This window comes from Staurois parvus, unplaced genomic scaffold (genome assembly GCF_062004578.1).
Source record: "Staurois parvus isolate SC_StPar_1 unplaced genomic scaffold, SC_StPar_1.0 ptg000796l, whole genome shotgun sequence".
NCBI classification, from domain to species: Eukaryota; Metazoa; Chordata; class Amphibia; order Anura; family Ranidae; genus Staurois; species Staurois parvus.
Genome location: NW_028318592.1, coordinates 573,087 through 596,500, shown reverse-complemented (window position 1 = coordinate 596,500; position 23,414 = coordinate 573,087). Strand labels below are relative to the sequence as shown.

General features: G+C 44.4%; 1 protein-coding gene across 3 annotated transcripts in view; it reads left to right on the top strand.

Annotated features, from left to right (window-relative positions):
* The window catches only part of EXT2 (exostosin glycosyltransferase 2), a 129,641-nt gene that overhangs the window by 24,036 nt on the left and 82,191 nt on the right, over positions 1–23,414 (top strand). For all 3 annotated transcript variants that reach the window (XM_089654757.1, XM_089654755.1, XM_089654756.1), the window contains exon 7: positions 3,513–3,606. In XM_089654757.1, coding sequence (XP_089510883.1) covers positions 3,513–3,606 — 94 coding nt within the window. The remainder of the gene's footprint in view (positions 1–3,512; positions 3,607–23,414) is intronic.

Sequence of the window (23,414 nt, the reverse complement as noted above, 5' to 3'; positions counted from 1 at the left end):
CAATTACCAATTCTTAGATGTAATGTCTGCATTAGTTTTCTTTTCTAGGCTTTTTCTCTTTTTCAGCTGGTGATCCAATCAGGAAGTGTTACTTTCAAAAGAACAAGCCCTCCAGCAGGCTGTTACAGGGATGAGACAAACCATTTACCACTGACAGGGGTGCTTACAATGATCAACTTTTATTGATATAAAACCTTTATCCCAAAAGGAAAAAAAAATTGCTGTAACTGATTATAAAGTGTGAGCTGGAGTTTGGCTTCAACCTGTTAGTGTATTTAAATCTGCTCGAATATACTAAACAGCTTTTATTAATTTATTTAAGACCTTTATCCCAAAAGGAACAAAACCGTTTGCTGTAACTGCCTATAAAGTGTGAGCTGGCTTCAGTCGGTTAGTGTATTTTAATCTGCTAGTGCATTTAACACTCCCCTCCCCTCAGGCTGACAATGCTGCTGTCCAAAGGTGCCCCCTGTGCTTTTTATTCCAGAGTGGGGGCACTCGATTTGACGTGTGCTACTGGCTAGATCACCAGGTGAAAACAAATAGGAAAAAAAAGCCTAAAAAAAGAAGACTAATGCAGCCACCACCTCTAATGATTGGTAAGTCATGATAAATGACATTTTTGGGTTTAATATCACATTAAACCTGCGCCTATACTAACTGCCCTGTAGAAGGAAGATGTGTATACTTACGGTGCTCCGGTTCCGTCATGTGATCTCCCTAGCAGCCGGCTTAAGGGGAGAGGAGAGAGCGCCGACAACTGCTGCAATGCCTGGGCGGTGATGTCATCCTGACCACCCTGAAAAAAAGGTACAGTGCCTTGAAAAAGTCTTCACACCCCTTAAAATTTTCCACATTTTGTCATGTTACAACCAAAAAGGTAAATGTATTGTATTGGGTTTGATGTGATAGACCAACACGAAGTGGCACATAATTGTGAAGTGTAAAGGAAAATGAAAAATGGTTTTAAATTTTTTTTTATAAATATCTGAAAAGTGTGGTGTGCATTTGTATTCAGCCCCCCTTTACTCTGCTACCCCTAACTAAAATCTAGTGGAACCAATTGCCTTCAGAACTCACCTAATTAGTAAATAGAGTCCACCTGTGTGTCATGTCATCTCAGTATAAATACAGTTGTTCTGTGAAGCCCTCAGAGGTTTGTTAGAGAACATTAGTGAACAAACAGCATCATGACGGCCAAGGAACACACCAGACAGGTCAGGGATAAAGTTGTGGATAAATTTAAAGCAGGGTTAGGTTATAAAACAAATATCCCAAGCTTTAAACATCTCACAGAGCACATCATCTGAAAATGGAGAGTATGGCACAACTGCCAACCTACCACGAAATGGCCGTCCACCTAAACTGACAGGCCGGGCAAGGAGAGCATTCATCAGAGAAGCAGCCAAGTGGGCCCATGGGAACTCTGGAGGAGCTGCAGAGATCCACAGCTCAGGTGGGAGAATCTGTCCACAGGACATCTATTAGTCGTGCACTCCGCAAATCTGGCCTTTATGGAAGAGTGACAAGAAGAAAGCCATTGTTGGAAGAAAACCATAAGAAGTCTTGTTTGCAGTTTGTGAGAAGCCATGTGGGGGACACAGCAAACATGTGGAAGAAGGGGCTCTGGTCAGATGAGACCAAAATTCAACTTTTTAGCCTAAAAGCAAAACGCTATGTGTGGCAGGAAACTAACACTGCACATCACCCTGAACACACCATCCCCACTGTGAAACATGGTGGTGGCAGCATCATTGCGGGTATGTCTTTCTTCAGCAGGGACAGGGGAGCTGGTCAGAGTTGATGGGAAGATGGATGGAGCCAAATACAGGGCAAGCTTAAAAGAAAACCCTTTAGAGTCTGCAGAAGACTTGGGACCGGGGTGGAGGTTCCCCTTCCAGCAGGAAAAATCCAGCCAGAGCTACAATGGAATGGTTTAGATCAAAGCATCTTCATGTGTTAGAATGGCCCAGTCACAGTCCAGACCGAAATCCAATGGAGAATCTGTGGCAAGAGTCGACAATTTCTGTTCCCAGACGCTCTCCATCCAATCTGACAGAGCTTGAGCGATTCTGCAAAGAAGAATGGGCAGAAATGTCCCTCTCTAGATGTGCAAAGAGACATCCCCAAAAAGACTTGCAGCTGGAATTGCAACGAAAGGGAGTCCTGCAACGTATTGACCCCGGGGGGCTGAATACAAATTCACACACTTTTGTTTGTAAAAAATGTTGAAACCCATTTCTCATTTTCCTTCCACTTCACAATTATGTGCCACTTTGTGTTGGTCTATCACATAAATCCCAATAAAATCCATTGACGGTTTTGGTTGTAACATGACAACATGGGGAACATTTCAAGGGGTGTGAAGACTTTTTCAAGGCACTGTAATTGTAAGCATCTTCCTTTAACACTTTTTGAAGAGTCTGGAACATCTTTTCCACGTTTCTCACTTAACCTCTTGCCGTCCGCCTGCTGTTTATAAACGGCAGGGCGGTGGCACTCCAGGGACGGGTTGCCATTCATAAACGGCACCCGCCTTTTCTAGCTGTGCGTGCTCCTTGGGAGTGCGCAGCACGGCGATCCAGTGCCCGCGGTGTCCTCCGGTCGTCGGACGGGACCTCTGTACAAGGTCCCGATCATGTGATAACGGATTGGCCAATCAGTGATCACATGCAAAGTAGTAAGCAAGATGTCACTTGTGACATCATTGCTTACTACGTATGAAATCTGTGAATGATCACAGAGGTCACATGGTACGAGCCTATTCACAACAGCCTTGTACCATGTGACAAGGTGTGACCAATCTCAGCTCACTCAGTATTTCTCAATGGCTGCAAGAATGCAGACAGAGAGAAAGAGAAATGATTGCTTTTACATCCTATATGGGTGTAAAAGCAATCAGTGTAAAAAAAAAAAAAAAAATCTTCATCAGCCCCCCACAAGTAGTACAGTGTCACCATGGTGACACTGTACTGCTAGGGTGGCAGTATGTAAAAAAAAAAAAAACATAAATAATATAAATAAAAATGTAAAAAAAATGTTTATAAAGTATAATTTTTGGTTATAAACTAATTTGGCTTTTTTTTTTTCTACTAAAAATATAACGGAATAAATTTTGGTCAAGATTTATGATGAAAGATTATTTATTTGCAAAATTTTATAAGAAAAACACTTTTTAAAAATTTTTTTGGACATTTTCATTTACATAGCAAAAAAAATAAAAATCCCAGCGGTGAATAAATACCACTAAAATAAAGCTTTATCTGCCTCAAAAAAATGGTAAAAAATTCATATGGGTACAGTGTTGCATGACCGCGCAATTGTCATTCAAAGTGTGATAGCGCTGAAAGCTGAAAATTGCCCTGGTCAGGAAGGGGGTAAAAGTGTCCGGACAGGAAGTGGTTAAACAAAATGCAGTGAATTGGCTGCCCTGCACGTGATACAAGAGAATGCGGCTGCACCTGTAGGTATGAACCCACCCTAATAGACATTGTCCATTCCTCTGATCCCAGGGCATCGGTGGTGATCCCAGAAGAGAAGATCCTGGAGATGTACAACATTTTACAGGGTCTTCCTCAGAGACAAGTAGAAGAAATGCAGAGACAGGTAAGGATGCGTCTTATGCTGAAATAAATAGTTTGAAACAGTAACTCCGCTTTTGTTGGAAAAAAAAACCTTCCTCGCTGGGTGATCTATGTACACTGCAGGGATTTTGTTGCAGATTCCTACCTTTTGTTATTTTGAAGAAATAGCTGTTTGTTGCTCTGTGTCTATGTGCAAAGTGAATGCGGATGGGAGTGTTTTTTTAATTATCAATCACCTGCAGGGCTCTAATGAGGAAAGCGGCAGGGTCTGCATCCCTTTAGACGTGATTCCCCTTTGGGAGTATCTTATCTTATCTTAGTGCAGATTTCTGGGAAAGTCAGTCAGCCAATCACACAAGCAGGAAACTACATTCCCAACCCCCCCCCCCCGCCGGTGGAGGAAAAGCCTATCCAACATATTGCTGTAAACCTACTGAAAGTGACCCATTCCAGCAAATGGGAAGTGCCACAAACGCCCTGCAGTACATTGTGGTACGTTTGTACGCCAAAAGTTAAAACAAGCGATGAGGAGGTGTGATTTGCCTCTGCAAGTGTTACGACCATGGATCACTTTTCAGAGGAGTGGTGAGTTTGGATGCACATATAAATCTAGCTTCAAAGCAAATATTTATTTTATTGAAGCTTACTGATTCTTAGGTGTGACGGCTGCATTTGTTTTCTTTTTATCAACCCCCCTGGAGGTATTCCCAAGTGTAGCTCGGGGTAAACTTTCAGCACCACAAGCGGTAACCCCGAGCTACACTCGGGAATACACTGCAGCGTTGCTCCGGGATCTCTTCTGCACTTACCTTGTCCTGCGCTCCCGCGATGTCCCCCCTGCAGTGCCCCCTGTAATGTCCTCCGGCCAATGCCGGCATCTGTCTTCCGGGTTCCGTTCCCTGCGACGTCGGGACGTACGGGGGACGGAACTGGCGGGAAATTTAAAAATATTAAAAAGTGACATTCACTAAATACACTAAAATCACATAGTATAACATTCCTGTATCAAACCATTTCACATACATTTTGTCCCGAGTGCTTTGTCCGGCGCCCTGCCTGCATTTTTACTGTTCTTTCTGCCTGGAAACTGAGAAACGTCCATGGCGTCCAAAAAGCGTCCCTTTAGGTCAAAAGCGGTTTTAGACCGGCTAGAGAACAGCGATAGTAAATCAGAACCACTTGCAGAATTGAGTGATAATGATTCGTGGGGGAAATTCCTCATCAGACACTGAAAACGATTTTGCGACTTTGTTCAGCGATGTGCGAACTTGGCGCTCTATTTCACATTTCAGTGTTTTTGGTTTGATTATATTATTGAATTAAATGTATTATTATATTATTATTATTTTTTATGATTATTTATGTATTATTATTCTACAGGATTTATATATTATTATTATACAGGATTTATATATTATTATTATACAGGATTTATATATTATTATTATACAGGATTTATATATTATTATTATACAGGATTTATGGCGCCAACAGTGTGCTCAGCGCTTTGCAATATAACAGGAGACAATACAGCAACAATACAGTTCAATACAAGAGGGATAGGAGGGCTGACTATTTATTAAATTATAATTTATGATTTCGTGTTTCAAGTTTTATCCTACCCGGGATGTTTACTAGACTCTTGTTCGGACAGATTTCAGTGAGTTATTCCTAAAAATGACAGGCCTACGATAAAAAAACAACATCTTTCCATGCAAAAAAAGTACCGCTTTGAGCACAGAAATATGGACATAATCAGACCGCTAGGGAGGTTAAGCTTGCGCTCTTCTATTTGTATTTGGTGATTTAGCCAGCAAGTCTATTGTTTTTCAAAAGAACAAGCTGTCCTGCAGCTATACTGTATCAGTGTACAGGGATGAAACAAGCCATTTACCACCGACGGGGTGCTTACAATGATCTTCTTTAATTCATTTATGTAAAACCTTTATCCCAAAAGGAAAAAAAAAATCTGCACCTGAATATAAAGTATGAGCGGGAGTTTGGCTTCAATTTGTTAGTGTATCTAAATCTGCTAGTCCATCTAACACTCCACTGCTGCCAAATGTGCCCCCTGTGCTCCTTCCTCCAGAGTGGAGGCACTCTAATACAGAAAGATTGCTGGCCAGATCACCAGGTGAAAACAGAGGGAATAAAGCCTAAAAAAAGAAAACAAATGCAGCCACCACATCTAACGATTGGTAAGCTGCAATATATTTTTGATTTTGGGTTTAATAACTGCTCGGTGCCTCAGTTTATTTTTTCTGTTTTTTCCTTTATTCACTGGGTTCTAGTTTTTCTAGACGACAAAAATGTTATTCTTTTGCTGCTATTTTTAGATTGAATTAGTTCTTAGTGGAATCTTTTTTTTCTTTTAATTGCGCTTCTATTTGAGTGATTCGATTTTTTTCTGGTGTGGTGGCGGTGTAAGGAAAGCAACGTCCTAATGTGTTGGCGAGTATAGAGCCGCTTGACGTTCGAGGAGAAGTAATACAGAAGAGTTCATTTCCTCGGCTTCGTGTGAAAATATTGTTTTTGGAGTTGGTTGGCGGCTTGCAGTTCGCTCAGCTGCCTGCACATGTCTCCCGGATCTCAGGTTATACACTGCGATCACGCGTGTCACTGACTGTAATGTATCCGAACAGAGAAACCGATTGGTTTATTTTTCTTTTTAATATTTCAATGTATTACTTCAACATTTTCTGATGTGTTGGTAAATGAACGGATCTGATCTATTATGTGCAGTGCCTGGAATTGTATGTTCTATGGCTGGAATTAAATTGTCAGTGCTGTAGTTCTGGGATCTAGAGTGACAATGGGCAATGAGTCCAGGATCCAGAGTATCAGCAGGTCAATGGTCCAGGATCCCGAGTGTCGGCATGCCATAGGTCTGGGATCTATAGTGTCAATGTGCATTGAGTCCAGGATCCAGAATATCAGCATGTCAATGGTCCAGGATCCCGAGTGTCGGCATGCCATAGGTCTGGGATCTATAGTGTCAATGTGCAATGAGTCCAGGATCCAGAATATCAGCATGTCATTGGTCTGGGATCCCGAGTGTCGACGTGCCATAGGTCTGGGATCTATAGTGTCAATGTGCAATGAGTCCAGGATCCAGAATATCAGCATGTCATTGGTCTGGGATCCCAAGTGTCAGTATGTCATAGGTCTGGGATCTATAGTGCTAATGTGCAATATATCTGGGACCCTGGAGTGTCAATGTGCCACAGGAATAGGACCCTGAGTGTCGGCTTGCCATGAGTCCAGGATCCAGAGTATCAACATGTCACTGGTCTGGGATCCCGAGTGTCGGCATGCCATAGGTATGGGATCTATAGTGGCAAGGTGCAATGAGTCCAGGATCCAGAATATCAGCATGTCATTGGTCTGGGATCCCAAGTGTCGGTATGCCATAGGTCTGGGATCTATAGTGGCAATGTACAATATATCTGGGACCCTGAGTGTCAGTGTGCAACAAAAACGGGACCCTGAGTGTTGGCTTGCCATGATTCTAGGATCCAGAGTATCAGCATGTCATTGGTCCGGGATCCCGAGTGACGGCATGTAATAGGTCTGGGATCTATAGTGTCAATGTGCAATGAGTCCAGGATCCAGAGTATCAGCATGTCGTTGGTCTGGGATCCTGAGTGTCAGCATGCCATAGGTCTGGGATCTATAGTGTCAATAAGCAATATATCTGGGACCCGAGTGTCAATGTGCCACAGGAATAGGACCCTCAGTGTCTGCTTGGCATGAGTCCAGGATCCAGAGTATCAGTATGTCATTGGTCCAGGATCCCGAGTGTCGGTGTGCCATAGGTCTGGGATCTACAGTGTCAATGTGCAATATATCTGGGACCCGAGTGTCAATGTGCCACAAGAATAGGACCCTGAGTGTCGGCTTGGCATGAGTCCAGGATCCAGAGTATCAGCATGTCATTGTTCTTGGATTCCGAGTGTCGCCATGCTATAGGTCTGGGATCTATAGTGTCAATGTGCAATATATCTGGGACCCTGAGTGTCAATGTGCAATATATCTGGGACCCTGAGTGTCAATGTGCCACAAGAATAGGACTCTGAGTGTTGGCTTGCCATGAGTCCAGGATCCAGAGTGTCAGCAATGCCATAGGTCTAGGACGCCTTTGTCAGTGTGCTATTGGTCCAAGATTCCAGATAGCGGGAGACCTTAGGGCAGGACACCTAGCGTCAGTGTGTCATAGGCTCAGGATCCCAAGTATCAGGGTGCCGTAAAAAGAGGAATCTAATGTCGTCATGCCATAAGTGTGGGACACAGAGTTTTAGCTTGCTATAGATCTAGGACCCCGAACATCTGAAACATAGGTTTTGGTTCCTGACTGTCATCGTGTGTTCCTGACATCCTGTCATCGAGGGTCTGCGTGCCAAATATCTGGGACCCCAAACATTAGGGTTCCATATGTCCAGGACTTCAAGCATCAGTGTGCTATAGATCCAGACCCTTGAGCATTGGCTTACCATCGTTTGGGACCCTGAATGTCAGCTTACCATAGGTCCTGGACCCCATGCGTAAGTGTGTCATTTGTCCGCGACCCCAAGTATTGTATTGTAGGTCCAGGACTCCAAGCGCCAGCGTGCCGTACGTCTGGGAGCCTGAGCATCAGCATGCCATAGGTCCGGGCCCCAGAGCATTAGTGTGCCATGGGCTCAGGACCCTGAGTGTTAGTATGCTTTAGACCCAGGACCCTGAGTGTTAGTGTGTTATAGACACAGGACCCTGAGTGTTAGTGTGCTATAGACCCAGGACCCTGAGTGTTAGTGTGTTATAGACCCAGGTCCCTGAGTGTTAGTGTGCTATAGACCCAGGACCCTGAGTGTTATTGTGCTATAGACCCAGGACCCTGAGTGTTAGTGTGTTATAGACACAGGACCCTGAGTGTTAGTGTGCTATAGACCCAGGACCCTGAGTGTTAGTGTGCTATAGACCCAGGACCCTGAGTGTTAGTGTGCTATAGACCCAGGACCCTGAGTGTTAGTGTGCTATAGACCCAGGACCCTGAGTGTTAGTGTGTTATAGACCCAGGACCCTGAGTGTTAGTGTGTTATAGACCCAGGACCCTGAGTGTTAGTGTGTTATAGACCCAGGACCCTGAGTGTTAGTGTGTTATAGACCCAGGACCCTGAGTGTTGGCGTGTTATAGACCCAGGTCCCTGAGTGTTAGTGTGTTATAGACCCAGGTCCCTGAGTGTTAGCGTGTTATAGACCCAGGACCCTGAGTGTTAGCGTGTTATAGACCCAGGACCCTGAGTGTTAGCGTGTTATAGACCCAGGACCCTGAGTGTTAGCGTGTTATAGACCCAGGTCCCTGAGTGTTAGTGTGTTATAGACCCAGGTCCCTGAGTGTTAGTGTGCTATAGGCCCTGGACCCTGAGTGTTAGTGTGTTATAGACCCAGGACCCTGAGTGTTAGTGTGTTATAGACCCAGGACCCTGAGTGTTAGTGTGCTATAGACCCAGGACCCTGAGTGTTAGTGTACTATCGGCCCAGGACCCTGCGTGTTAGTGTGTTATAGACCCAGGACCCTGAGTGTTAGCGTGTTATAGACCCAGGACCCTGAGTGTTAGCGTGTTATAGACCCAGGACCCTGAGTGTTAGCGTGTTATAGACCCAGGACCCTGAGTGTTAGTGTGTTATAGGCCCAGGACCCTGAGTGTTAGTGTACTATAGGCCCAGGACCCTGAGTGTTAGTGTGTTATTGACCCAGGACCCTGAGTGTTAGTGTGCTATAGGCCCAGGACCCTGAGTGTTATTGTGTTATAGACCCAGGACCCTGAGTGTTATTGTGTTATAGACCCAGGACCCTGAGTGTTAGCGTGTTATAGACCCAGGTCCCTGAGTGTTGGCGTGTTATAGACCCAGGTCCCTGAGTGTTGGCGTGTTATAGACCCAGGTCCCTGAGTGTTAGTGTGTTATAGACCCAGGACCCTGAGTGTTAGCGTGTTATAGACCCAGGTCCCTGAGTGTTGGCGTGTTATAGACCCAGGTCCCTGAGTGTTAGTGTGTTATAGACCCAGGTCCCTGAGTGTTAGCGTGTTATAGACCCAGGACCCTGAGTGTTAGCGTGTTATAGACCCAGGACCCTGAGTGTTAGTGTGTTATAGACCCAGGACCCTGAGTGTTAGCGTGTTATAGACCCAGGACCCTGAGTGTTAGCGTGTTATAGACCCAGGACCCTGAGTGTTAGCGTGTTATAGACCCAGGTCCCTGAGTGTTAGTGTGTTATAGACCCAGGTCCCTGAGTGTTAGTGTGCTATAGACTCAGGACCCTGAGTGTTAGTGTGCTATAGGCCCAGGACCCTGCGTGTTAGTGTGTTATAGACCCAGGACCCTGAGTGTTAGCGTGTTATAGACCCAGGACCCTGAGTGTTAGCGTGTTATAGACCCAGGACCCTGAGTGTTAGCGTGTTATAGACCCAGGACCCTGAGTGTTAGTGTGTTATAGGCCCAGGACCCTGAGTGTTAGTGTGCTATAGGCCCAGGACCCTGAGTGTTAGTGTGCTATAGGCCCAGGACCCTGAGTGTTAGCGTGTTATAGACCCAGGACCCTGAGTGTTAGCGTGTTATAGACCCAGGACCCTGAGTGTTAGCGTGTTATAGACCCAGGACCCTGAGTGTTAGTGTGTTATAGGCCCAGGACCCTGAGTGTTAGTGTGCTATAGGCCCAGGACCCTGAGTGTTAGTGTGCTATAGGCCCAGGACCCTGAGTGTTAGTGTGCTATAGGCCCAGGACCCTGAGTGTTAGCGTGTTATAGACCCAGGACCCTGAGTGTTATCGTGTTATAGACCCAGGACCCTGAGTGTTAGCGTGTTATAGACCCAGGACCCTGAGTGTTAGCGTGTTATAGGCCCAGGACCCTGAGTGTTAGCGTGCTATAGACCCAGGACCCTGAGTGTTAGTGTGTTATAGACCCAGGACCCTGAGTGTTAGTGTGTTATAGACCCAGGTCCCTGAGTGTTATCGTGTTATAGACCCAGGACCCTGAGTGTTATCGTGTTATAGACCCAGGACCCTGAGTGTTAGCGTGTTATAGGCCCAGGACCCTGAGTGTTAGCGTGCTATAGACCCAGGACCCTGAGTGTTAGCGTGCTATAGACCCAGGACCCTGAGTGTTAGTGTGCTATAGACCCAGGACCCTGAGTGTTAGTGTGTTATAGACCCAGGACCCTGAGTGTTAGTGTGTTATAGACCCAGGACCCTGAGTGTTAGTGTGTTATAGACCCAGGAGCCTGAGTGTTAGTGTCCTATAGGCCCAGGACCCTGAGTGTTAGTGTGCCATAAGTCCGGAACTCTGAGCTTCAGCGTGCCATAGGTCCGAGACCTTGGGTATCAGAGTACCATACCATAAGTCCTGAACCCCAAGTGTCAGCGTCCCATGGCTCCAGGACCCTGAGTGTGACCATGCTTTAGCTACAGAACTCTGTGTATCGGCATTCCGTCGCCCCTGTATCCAAAGTATCCATGTACAAGAGTTTCAGAACCCTGAGTGTCCGTGTACCATAGCTCTGGCATGTTGCCATTGCATAGCCCTGGGACCCTGCATTTTGACATGCTTTGGACTAACACCCCAGGTGTGCAGCCATGATCCTGTCAGCATCGCAGTGCCCCCGGCGTTGGTGTCCATCATTCTGCAAACCCTAAACTGCCATCATTTTGATGTCCCATGATTCTTAAATGAGTAAAATGCTATGTTATCTGCTTTTATTTGGAAAAAGAGAATTACCAAGAGTTTTGTTATTTTAATGGGTCTCATAGAGTAATTTCTACTTGGGCAAGCACCCCCCCCCCCCACACACACACACACCAGGTAGCAGGGAATGAGCGTCTGACAAGTGAAATAGTATCTGTGGGTCGGTGAGGAGCAGAGCAGCATGTGTGGGTCAGAAGGCCTGGAGAGGTGCAAACAGATCTGTGATTTATCTACACTGCGGCTTCTGCAAACAAGCTTTTATTTGGCCAGTGGATTTTGCTTGAGTAACCTCTGACCCCACAGGACTCTGAAGTGCAGCGGCTGACGGCCCAGCTCCCCTTTCAACCATCCCGCCCTGGCCTCACTGTGGTTTTTAGGGGTATGTTTCTGCACAGCAGGGTACCTGCAACAGGAGAATCTCATTCCTTCCTCCCTGCATGGCACTTCTGTGCTCCAGTAACAGCAAAAAGGACAAAACAGTATTGCCTGTTCTTCCATGGTAAAGGATTTGGGTGAGGGGGGTATCTGTCAGATGCATAATTTCCGAATTTCTGTTATATCCTGGTGTGTAAGTTGGGTGACTACTTTCTGTTGCTTGACCCTCCAGGAGCAAGAGCCTGGTCACAGACACGCCCCTCCATGGGGCCTTACACTAAAAATGTAAAACATCATGATATGTTCTATGTTGTGAGATCAATGGTTATTACATTGGGTAGGGTATTGCCCATGTGTACCTGTCTAGTGGTTCTGAATGTTGCTTTGATTACCGGGGCTTGTAGAATTTAGCAAGCCACCCGTAAAGCTTCAGAAGACTCATGGAGAATTTGGCATTTTGCTTGGGGTGTGCTGAAAGTGTATGTATTGACAATTTTTTTTTCTTTTTGGATAGAGTAGGGATGGGTAAACCTCATAAGAATATTTATTTTTTGCTGTCTGTGTACTGTTGGGGAGATTTCCCTTCACTTCCTGTCCCTGTGAGGTAGCAGGAAGTTACAAGAAATCCCCCAAAGTAAGAGATGCTGTTGTCACCGAAGCAGATGTGCCTATTTAAAAGACTACTCTCAGCTCTTAGCCCGCGCTTACATGTATTTTTTGTATTCCCTCCTAAATGCCAGACTACTGCGCTGCAATGGCATGCATTACACGCTGTCGCGGGACAGTTGCACCGTAGCCCAATTCACTTGAATGGGTCGAGTTTGGCAGAAGGTAGTGCCCGCTGAACAGGACAGGGTATAATTCCTTCCATGAAGCAAAGCATCAAATTTGAGGCATATGTACACTTATGTAACCTTGGTCAGAAGACACTCGTAGCCTTGGTCAGAAGGCACTCGTAGCCTTGGTCAGAAGGCACTCGTAGCCTTGGTCAGAAGGCACTCGTAGCCTTGGTCAGAAGGCACTCGTAGCCTTGGTCAGAAGGCACTCGTAGCCTTGGTCAGAAGGCACTCGTAGCCTTGGTCAGAAGGCACTCGTAGCCTTGGTCAGAAGGCACTCGTAGCCTTGGTCAGAAGGCACTCGTAGCCTTAGTCAGAAGGCACTCGTAGCCTTCGTCAGAGGACGAAGGTTATTTACTAAAAGTGGAGAGTGCAAAATCTGGTGCAACTCTGCATAGAAACCAGTCAACTTTCAGGTGTTATTGCCAAAAGAAGCAGAGAGCACACATCCACCCTACTGTGACTCCATTTATTGAATGGAAATGAAATATGTGAGTTCATTGGTTTTAGTCTTTATTTTTTTACAATTCAATAAATGGAGTCACACTAGGGCGGATGTGTGCTCTCAGCTGCTTTTGCCTTTGTGGAATATATGGAGAGCTGCAGTGCCTGTTTCTGGCCTCCCTGGATGCACTACATATCCCAGCTAGCCAAGGATCTTGCGGATCAGCGCAGTTGTTTTTTTCTGTACGGACATTATTCAGGTTTTATTGCCAAAGCTTAAGCTGAGGTTAGAAGCTGATTGGCTACCATGCACAGCTGCAACAGATTCTGTGTGTTACCTTTTTAGTAAATCTCCCCCTTGTAGTCTTCATCAGAAGACTCTTGGAGGGTTTATTTACGAAAGCTGGAGAATGCAAAATCAGACTCACCTCTGCATAGAAACCAATCAGCTTCCAGGTTTTATTGTCAAATCCTAATTGAACAAGCTGATGTTAGAAGCTGATTGGTTTCTATGCAGAAGTGAGTCTGATTTTGCACTCTCCAGCTTTAGTTAGTAAACCTCTTGTAGTCTTCATCTGAACCCTGCATGACAAGATGACAATGCAGGAGCACAATTGGAAGAGCGGGACAGTGCGTTGTCACCTTATAACCAAAATTGGACCTTCATAGTATCACCAGGGATTGTTGTAATAAAAATTGCTCACTTAAAAAATATGAAATGACTTTTGAAATGATGTTAACATACTAAAGCTCATATGGGATTTCATTTATTGGATTTACATTTAAAACTGTTGGCAGGTCAGCTTTAACTTGCTGAATTTAGTTTTAAGCATTATGAAAAGTTGGTGTTTGGATAGTCCTGGAAGAGCGTGCGGGACATTGCCCCTTGCAGACCTTTGCACCAGATGAACGGACGTCTCTTTGCTTCTATGTACAGAGAATTCTGGGCCCCGGGAACAGCAATAAATTATGTCTTGCATGATGATTTTTTTTTCCTCCTAATGGCAAGGGAGAAGGAGCTGCAGTTTGAAAAGCCCTGCCACTGATTACCGCTGAGTCCCCGCAGTTGTTAGCGAGACTTTCACCAGGGGATTGAATTTAATAAGTAGGAAAGAAGCCCTGACTTCGCCTTAGATCTTTTTCAGTATTTATTGTATTCCTGTACGACTCCTTGACCCGTGCTCCTTTGAGCCTGCGGAGAGAAGGGCTGACTGATGGACCGGCATGCCCTGCAAAAAAGAATTAAGAAGGAAAACAGGGTTTATGTAACAGGACTAAAAAGCGCACCCCGCGTCACTTCGGGGGGCACCGTGTCCCACCGCGACACCAGGAGAGTTAATCACGGCCCCAAGTGAAAGAGGAGCGAAGTTCAAGGAGCGATAAATAATCCGCCTGAGTTACGGCGACGCCGTATGTAAAACGTCAGCTATGATTTGCCACCGAATATTTAAAGTGTGCAGCCTTTTAATTTAAAATCCAAACCTCGCAGGCTCGCGAGCGGCCGAGCCAAATTAGGAGCCGCCTAACAAGGCAGGTTGGAGCAGTGATGGATGACTCTTGGCGCTGCACCAAAACCGCAGAGCGTTTAAAGGGCTACAAAGCTTGGAAACTGTTTCTTTTGCAGAAATGGGTTCGGACAAACGGGACATCAGGACCTGATGAAGGAAAACATGAGCCGGTCCTTCAGACTGTTTCCAGTGTCTATAGGCGATCCACAGAATTGACCTGTGTAAGTGATACCCTTTTCATCAGTGTAGCCATCTTGTCCTACAACGAAGGCCAAAAATGCCTACAATCTGAACTTTTCTTGCACGCTGGATATCGGAAGCAAATGTTAAGCTGGCAATAGATGGTTCGAATCTGCCGTACTCACCGAGATTCAAACCATTTATTGGCAGGTTGATTGCACCCAAGTCAGTCGTTTGATTTGAGTACAACCAACATGCCGGATTTTTACATGCAATTATTGCCAACTATATAACCACTAAAGACAGGTGGTCTGATTTGCCAATAATTGGCATAAGCATGACCTGATGATTACTAATTTTCTTGTCCATTTAGTAAACATTTATTCAGGATGGAAAATCTGAAAACATAAGCATATTTATGTACCTGTCTTGACAATTTTCTTTTGTTCATGGCACAGAATACCAACAGAAACATGAGATCGATTAATTTTATGGTCCTATAGAGGATCCCATACCCTGCCACAGTAAACCACACAGTAATGGCTGTGTGGCTTCCCGGAGTCAGAGGATTCTGTGAAGAGATCAGGCCAGGAACACTGAGATGTACTTCTGGGCAATGGACAGCCATTGCCTTGATATTGTGTGTGAAATTGACACTTGACTAGGGTCACCGAATACCTTAACTCTCGTCTTGCATATGAAACCAGAGTGGACGTGAAATGCACCAATAGGTCTCCGATAATACCTCATGCTGCTTGCCAAAACACTTTAGATCCTCAAAAACTCAAGAAGACTCTTTGTCCAACAACACACTAGAACTCAGAAGGTGAAGCTCTGACCCAACCCCTTAATTCTGTGACAAAGAGGCTATCCAGAGGCCACTCTGTGTATGGCTGGTATACCACCTGCAAGAACAAAATAAAAATCAAGCTTCCTTCAGAAGTACTGGGTGCTATGAAACCAGAAAGCCCAAATCTTCAAGGACCATTTAGAGTCTGGAAGGTCAGGTTCTGGTAGGGTAGCAAAAAGGCTACCCAGATAAGTGCCATAGCAGTCCTTGTGGCCAATAAAGACCCTCACAGGAAAATATGGAGAGTGCCCAGAGCCATTTACAAAGGTAAGGTTGTCAATCTGTGCAGCTTTGCAGTAGATACTATGTAAGTCCTAGTACAAGTCTTGGTGCAAACTGTTACCTCCTGTGTGGTTGGTCTCATGGTTGTTGGATAGGTTCCTTGAAGTCAGAGGATATGGAGAACATGTTGGAGAATCAAATCCACTTATGGCTGAAGATTTATGTGAGAGTAGACCTTTTACAATTTCTGAGCATGTGATAATAGGCAAAAGCTGAAGTTGCCTTGATGAAAAATGCATTTCAGAATGCTCAGTAGAGCCTTAAAAGATCTGAATTATCCAATCTCTACCCAAAAAAAAAGATAAGCATAGGGCATAGGACTAGTTGCCAGTATTGTCTGTAGGCTCCCTGCAGCTGGCCTTTTCACCATTGTTAGGCCTATGTATGTAGCTATCTTATCAATTTTCTTTGGTTGTACCACACATTATCAACAGAAACACAAGGAGATCAATTTATTATATGGTCATATAGAAGATCCCATACCCTGGCGCAGTAAAACACACAGTACTGGCTATGCGGCACCTTGGAGTAAATGAGTCTATGAAGAGATTAGGCCAGGATCCAGCCCAGGAACATGGGAGTTGTGACTTGTTCCATACTGTGTCTCTATGTGAAGGTGGTCATTTTGGTACAGGAACATTTCAAAACACTCCCACTGATGACAGGTAGGGTAATTATGAAGAAGCAGTGGCTGAAGAAAGTACATATTCAAAGTATAACCGAAGCAGAAGCAGGGGGATTCTTGTATTGCAGGTCCTCAGATACGGCTTACACTCCAGCAAGGGGAACACTAAGAAGCATGGTAATGACCAACTCTCTTACAGCTAGCAGTGTGAAGCAGCAGTTCCCTAGATCTCACACTGCAAATATACAGCTGTGGCACTCAAGGTAATGGAAGGACACCACTTTTTTCAGAAAGGGATTCTTGCGTTGCAGGTCCTTGGGTGCAGCTTCCGCAAGGAGTACACTAAGCAGAAGGCATCATCCCGGCATCTTTTTTTCATCCGGCAGTCGGCTTTCTTGTAAAAGCAATCTGAGCAGTGAATTAGCTGCTGGATTGCTTTTACACGTGGCGGGAGGGACCCCAGATCTCTCAGTTAAAGAGTACCTGTTACTGCCTATTGATATTGCCTGTGATGACAATAAAAGTATTAAAAAAAAAATGTAAAAGGACAGCGTAAAAAAAGTTAAATGCCCTGTCCCCCCTGTGCTTGCGCGCAAAGGTGAACACATGCGCCAGGCCCATGTCGGTACATAAACAGCGATCACACCACACGTGAGGTATCACTGCAAAGGTCAGATCAAGAGCAATAATTCTAGCACCAGACCTTCTGTGTAAATGTAATCTGGTAACCTGAAAAGGCTTTTAAAGCATCCCCATGGGTAATAAAATGTACATAGTCACTGTTGCACAGGCATGACATGTATCTATTTACTTGGTGTAACCTCTTCTATTTTATCAGACATTTGGGTATTATATTGTTTTTGTGCATTAAAATGCATTTAAGTATATTTTTTCCAAAACTAATGTGCTTTAAAAACCGCCGCGTGACATAAAAATATTTAGCAAAACTCACCATTTTATTCTCTAGGGCCTCCACTTTATATATATATAATTATAATATTTTCTATAAAAAAAACCCTTTTTTTTACATGTTAAAAGTGTCAAAATGGTCTTTAACCACTTCCAGACCGGACACTTTTACCCCCTTCCTGACCAGGGCAATTTTCAGCTTTTAGCGCTATCACACTTTGAATGACAATTGCGCGGTCATGCAACACTGTACCCAAATGAATTTTTTACCATTTTTTTGAGATAGATAAAGCTTTATTTTGGTGGTATTTGTTCACCACTGGGATTTGTATTTTGTTTGCTATGTAAATGAAATGTCCAAAAATTTTGAAAAAAAGTGTTTTTTTTATAAAATTTTGCAAATAAATAATATTTCATCATAAATCTTAGCCAAAATTTATTCAGTTATCTTTTTAGTAAAAAAAAAAAATCCAAATTAGTTTATAAGCAAAAATTATAATTCTTAAACATTATTTTTACATTTTTATTTTTTTTTTTATATTATTTTTTATTTTTTTTTTACATACTGTCACCCTAGCAGTACAGTGTCACCATGGTGACACTGTACTACTTGTGAGGGGTGATGAAGATTTTTTTTTTTTTTACACTGATTGCTTTTACACCCATATAGGATGTAAAAGCAATCATTTCTCTTTCTCTCTGTGTGCATTCTTGCACTCATTGAGAAGAACTGAGTGAGCTGTGATTGGTCACAGCTTGTCACATGGTACAAGGCTTTTGTGAATAGCCTTGTACCATGTGACCTCTGTGATCATTCACAGATTTCACACATAGTAAGCAATGATGTCAGAAGTGACATCTTGCTTACTACTTTGCATGTGATCACTGATTGGCCAATCAGTGATCACATGATCGGGACCTCGTACAGAGGTGCCGTCCGACGATCGGTGTTTCACTGTGTCCGGAGGACACAGCGGGCACCGGATCGCGGTGCTGCGCGCTCCCAGGGAGCGCGCACAAGCAGGGTGCGGGGAGGCCGTTTATAGCCGGCCACCCGACCCTGCAGTGCCACCGTCCGTCCGTTTATATACAACGGCCGGTCGGGAAGTGGTTAAGGAGTAAAGTGTTGCTACTTTCACTTTAAACGCCTCTAAAATGACATACTGCAGTTAGGTATGTTGGTCCCTTTAAGAGATCGAGGTTCCCCTTCTGATGTGCTGCAATCCAGCTCAGGACATGGGGAGGCTGCTCATAGTGTAGTATTTAAATAGAAGCCCATTTATTAATGTAATTTCACTTCCAAATATTAAAAAATAGATGCGCATAAAGGACAGAAACGTCTCTGTATCAGAATAGTGACGTCCACCTGCACTTCCAGTCGTCAACCAGCTCCGCCCTACACGTCTCGTCACAGTATTGGGGTAGAGAGTTCCACAGGATGGGAGAAGTCCTGGAGGCGAGCATGGTAGGAGGTGACACGGGAACTAGAGAGCAGAAGGTCTTGGGAGGATCGAAGAGAGCGGTTTGGTAGATATTATGAGACCAGGTTGGTGATGTAGCTGGGGGCAGAGTTGTGGATGGCTTTGTAAGTTGTTGTTAGTATTTTGAATTTTATTCGTTGAACGAGTGGAAGCCAGTGAAGGGATTGGCAGAGAGGGGTGGAGTACACTGAATGGAGGCCAGTGGAGGGATTGGTAGAGAGGCGTGGAGGACACTGAATGGAGGCCAGTGGAGAGATTGGCAGATAGTGGTAGCAGACACTGAATGGAGGTCAGTGGAGGGATTGGCAGAGAGGGGTGGAGGACACTGAATGGAGGCCGGTGGAGGGATTGGCAGAGAGGGGTGGAGGACACTGATTGAAGGCCAGTGGAGGGATTGGCAGAGAGGGGTGGAGGACACTGAATGGAGGCCGGTGGAGGGATTGGCAGAGAGGGGTGGAGGACACTGAATGGAAGCTAGTGGAGGGATTGGCAGAGAGGGGTGGAGGACACTGAATGGTGGTCAGTGGAGGGATTGGCAGAGAGGGGTGGAGGACACTGATTGAAGGCCAGTGGAGGGATTGGCAGAGAGGGGTCGAGGACACTGAATGGAGGTCAGTGGAGGGATTGGCAGAGAGGGGTAGCAGACACTGAATGGTTGGTAAGGTGGATGAGCCTGGCAGCAGTATTCATGATGGACTGGAGGGGGGATAGCCTATATAAAGGTCATCCAATGAGGAGGGAGTTGCAGTAGTCGAGGTGAGAGATAACCAGGGAGTAATTAGGACCTTTGTGGTGTCGTTGGTTAAAAAGGGGCGTATTCTGGAGATGTTGCGGGGGTTAGGGCAGCATGATTTGGACAGGGATTGGATGGGGGCCTGAGAGGATAGTTCAGAATCCAGGGTTCCCCCTAGCACCCTCGCATGCAGGGATGGGTTGATATTGGTGCTATTGATCCTGACCGAGAAATCAGGGGAAGAGGCATGTGGGAGAGGAAATATTATGAGCTCAGTTTTGGATAGATTGAGTTTTAGGAAGTGGAGTGACATCCCGTCTGATATGTCTGTTAGTAAATCGGTGATACGGGAGGAAACTGATGGGGTGAGCTGAGGAGTAGAGAGATAGATTTCTTGTCTAAAACTCCTCTTGCGTTGGCCTTTGTGGGCATATGACGGTTGGGCGAGCGGAACCCTGTAACGCCAACAGACAAAACCATCATGTCGGCTTTTAGACAGACGGATGGCCCCTTAACAGGCAATTAATCTTTATAACCAATCCCGGCATATCTTCTGCTTTGCTTGTGCATTTAAGTGAAACGTTCCCTTGGGAGTTTCTTTTCAAGTGAATTTCGGAGGCTTTACAAGCGGTTCTCGTGCTTTGCTCAACATGCCATTAAGAAGTGTTACCCGATGTCCTTTCCTTATTGTTCTTCTCCCACTAGGTTTATTGGCCTGTAAACTGCACAATCATTGTGTCGGAGCCGCTTTTTTGGGGCTAAACAAATAGATTTCTTTTTTTTTTTATTTTTCTTCTCAGTCCAGCTTAGGTTTTATTCGCACGGACCGTCTGCAGGAGAAATCGATCTTGGAAGTATAATGTTTGCTTTGAGTTTATATGCAAAAACAATTGCGTTTTAGGCGCGTTCAGTGTATTTTATGGGTGCACAGATTTCTATTTTTTGTAAATGCCATTAAATTGAACACAGAATGAGAATTGTACCCTTCGAAATCATTACATTATTATTTTTATTATACAGGATTTATATATTGTTATTATACAGGATTTATATATTATTATTATTATTATTATACAGGATTTATATATTATTATTATTATACAGGATTTATATATTATTATTATTATACAGGATTTATATAATATTATTATTATTATTATACAGGATTTATATATTATTATTATTATTATACAGGATTTATATATTATTATTATTATACAGGATTTATATATTATTATTATACAGGATTTATGGCGCCAACAGTTTGCTCAGCACTTTACAATATAACGGGAGACAATACAGCAACAATACAGTTCAATACAAGAGGGATAGGAGGGCCCTGATCCTTGGAGCTTACAATCTAGGAGGGAGACATGCATTGCTGTGCATTTAGAAAAGTCCTATAAATGCCTATAATAATACTGTGGGTGTAGGATTATAACTTTTTTTTTTTTCTTTTATGGTTGAACTGGATGGACTTTTGTCTTTTTTTCAGCCAGACTAACTATGTAATTATTATATTATTAATATACAGGATTTATATATTATTATTATCATTATACAGGATTTATTTAGCGCCAACAGTTTGCTCAGCGCTTTACAAAATGAAGGCAGACATTACAGTTACAATACAATTTGGTACAAGAGGAAACAGAGGGCCCGGCTCGTTAGAGTTTACAATCTAGGAGGAAGGGTCGAGTGATACAAAAGGTAATAGCTGTGGGGGGGATGAGCTGATGGAGGAAATAAATGGCGGTTTACTAGGTAGAAGCAGGATGGACTTCTTTAAAGAGAGAGGTTTTCAGGGATCGTCTAAAGGTGGATAGATTAGGAGACAGTCGGACAGATTGGGGTAGGGAGTTTCATAGGATGGGAGAAGCTCGGGAGAAGTCCTGGAGGTGAGCATGGGAAGAGGTGACACGGGAACTAGAGAGGAGAAGGTCTTGGGAGGATTGAAGAGAGCGGTTTGGTTGATTTGAGACCAGGATGGTGATGTAGCTGGGGGCAGAGTTGTGGATGGATTTGTAAGTTGTTAGTAATTTGAATTTTATTCGTTGAGTGAGTGGAAGCCAGTTAAATTGAACACACAGTGAGAAATATACCCTTCAAAATCATTACATGCATTGCTGTTCATTTAGAAAAGTCCTATAAATGCCTATAATAATACTGTGGGTGTAGGATTATAAATTAGTGCTGCAGATTATGTCCTAGGTATAGGATTATAATGTGTTTTTGTGTTTTTTTGTTTTTGTTTGTTTTTTTGTTTGTTTGTTTTTTTGCTTTTGTATTTTTTGTTTTTTTTTTAATGGTTGAACTGGATGGACTTTTGTCTTTTTTCAGCCAGACTATGTATGTGTGGCTATGTGGTTAGTACTTCCACCTAGCAGCACTGGAGTCATTGGTTCAAATCCCAGCCACGGCACCACCTGCCTTGAGTTTGCATGTTTTCCCTGTGCCTGTGTGGGTTTCCTTCGGCTACTCTGGTTCCTCCTACGCTCCAAAGACATGCTGGTAGGTTGACAGGTTAATTGGCTCCTGTCTAAATTGGCCCTAAGTCCTCGGTCACACTGGGTGCGACTTGGCATGCGATATGCATACCATACGACTTTCAAATCGCACGGCATGTCGCACCCTATTGACCGCAATTACAGCTGTCATATTGGTGCGATTCCGACTTGTTCGGAACCGAACCAATTTCTAAAGTAGTGCATGCACTACTTTTGGTGCGATTTGCATAGACATCTGTGTCAGATGTCGTGCAAATCTGCACCTCAAATCGGCATGTCACCCAACTTCGAAATCGTGCGACTTCACTGTAAGTCGCACGATTTCAAAGACGGGATCGATTTGACCGGGGTGTTATATGTGTATGTATGAATGTGAGTTAGGGACCTTAGATTGTACACCCCTTGAGGGTTAGGGACTGATGTGAATGTACAATATATATGTAAAGCGCTGAGTAAATTGATGGCACTATATAAATAATAAAATAAATGTATGTCATTGTATGTCATATGTAATTAAGCAGTCCCACTGGTTCCTCTCCCCCCAGCTTGCACATGAGTCACAGGTTTTTTTTTTGGGGGGGGGGGGGGAGGCCGGCAAGAACCAATTTTCATTGGTACCAGCTCCCACATCTGCAATCCTTGCCTAGGCGAGGATGATATCCTGTGCCCTGCCCCCTCCGCACTTCACATGTCTCAGGAGGTTGCAGGACCATTCACAAAGCACTGCATGAGCTTGTGCATGCGCATTGAGGAGCCCCCATATCCAAGAGGATGGCACCGGGGATCTGCAGAGGTAAGAATAACCAGCTGCAGGAAGACAAAACTGGACCCCAGGTGCTGGAAAGTACCTGCTTTTTAAAAATCAGCAGTTAAGTAAATGTAACAAGTTTTCCTGACACCAAGAGTAAAAAGGTGACAGGGAAGGGTCCTTCAGCACACAGCCTGTGATTGACACCCTCAGCTCTGTTCCTATGTGCAGTGTGAAGAGGGGTTTGTTCCTTCTTTCCAATGAGCTCCCCGTATTGAGCTCTGCAAAGTGTAATTTCAGTTTCCTGCCCCCCTGCTTTTTGAAAGGTCAGACAAGCTATATACATTTTGTACTTTCGGCAACTGTAGAGAGGAAAGGGCTACAGATAAACAGGTACAACTAATGTAGGAGGACTTGTTTCATCTCTGTGCATCCCCCGAGGCCAGTCACTTCACTGGTTATATGTAAGGGTTTACTTCTCTTTAAGCTAGCCATGTGAGATGAGCTCAGGCGGATTCTAGTCTAAGCCCACCAGGAAGCTGTGACAGGTACGGGCCAATCATAAGAGCTGCGGGTTGGGGAATACCTTGACTGCATATGATTGGTCCAGTACAGTGACAACTTGCTGATG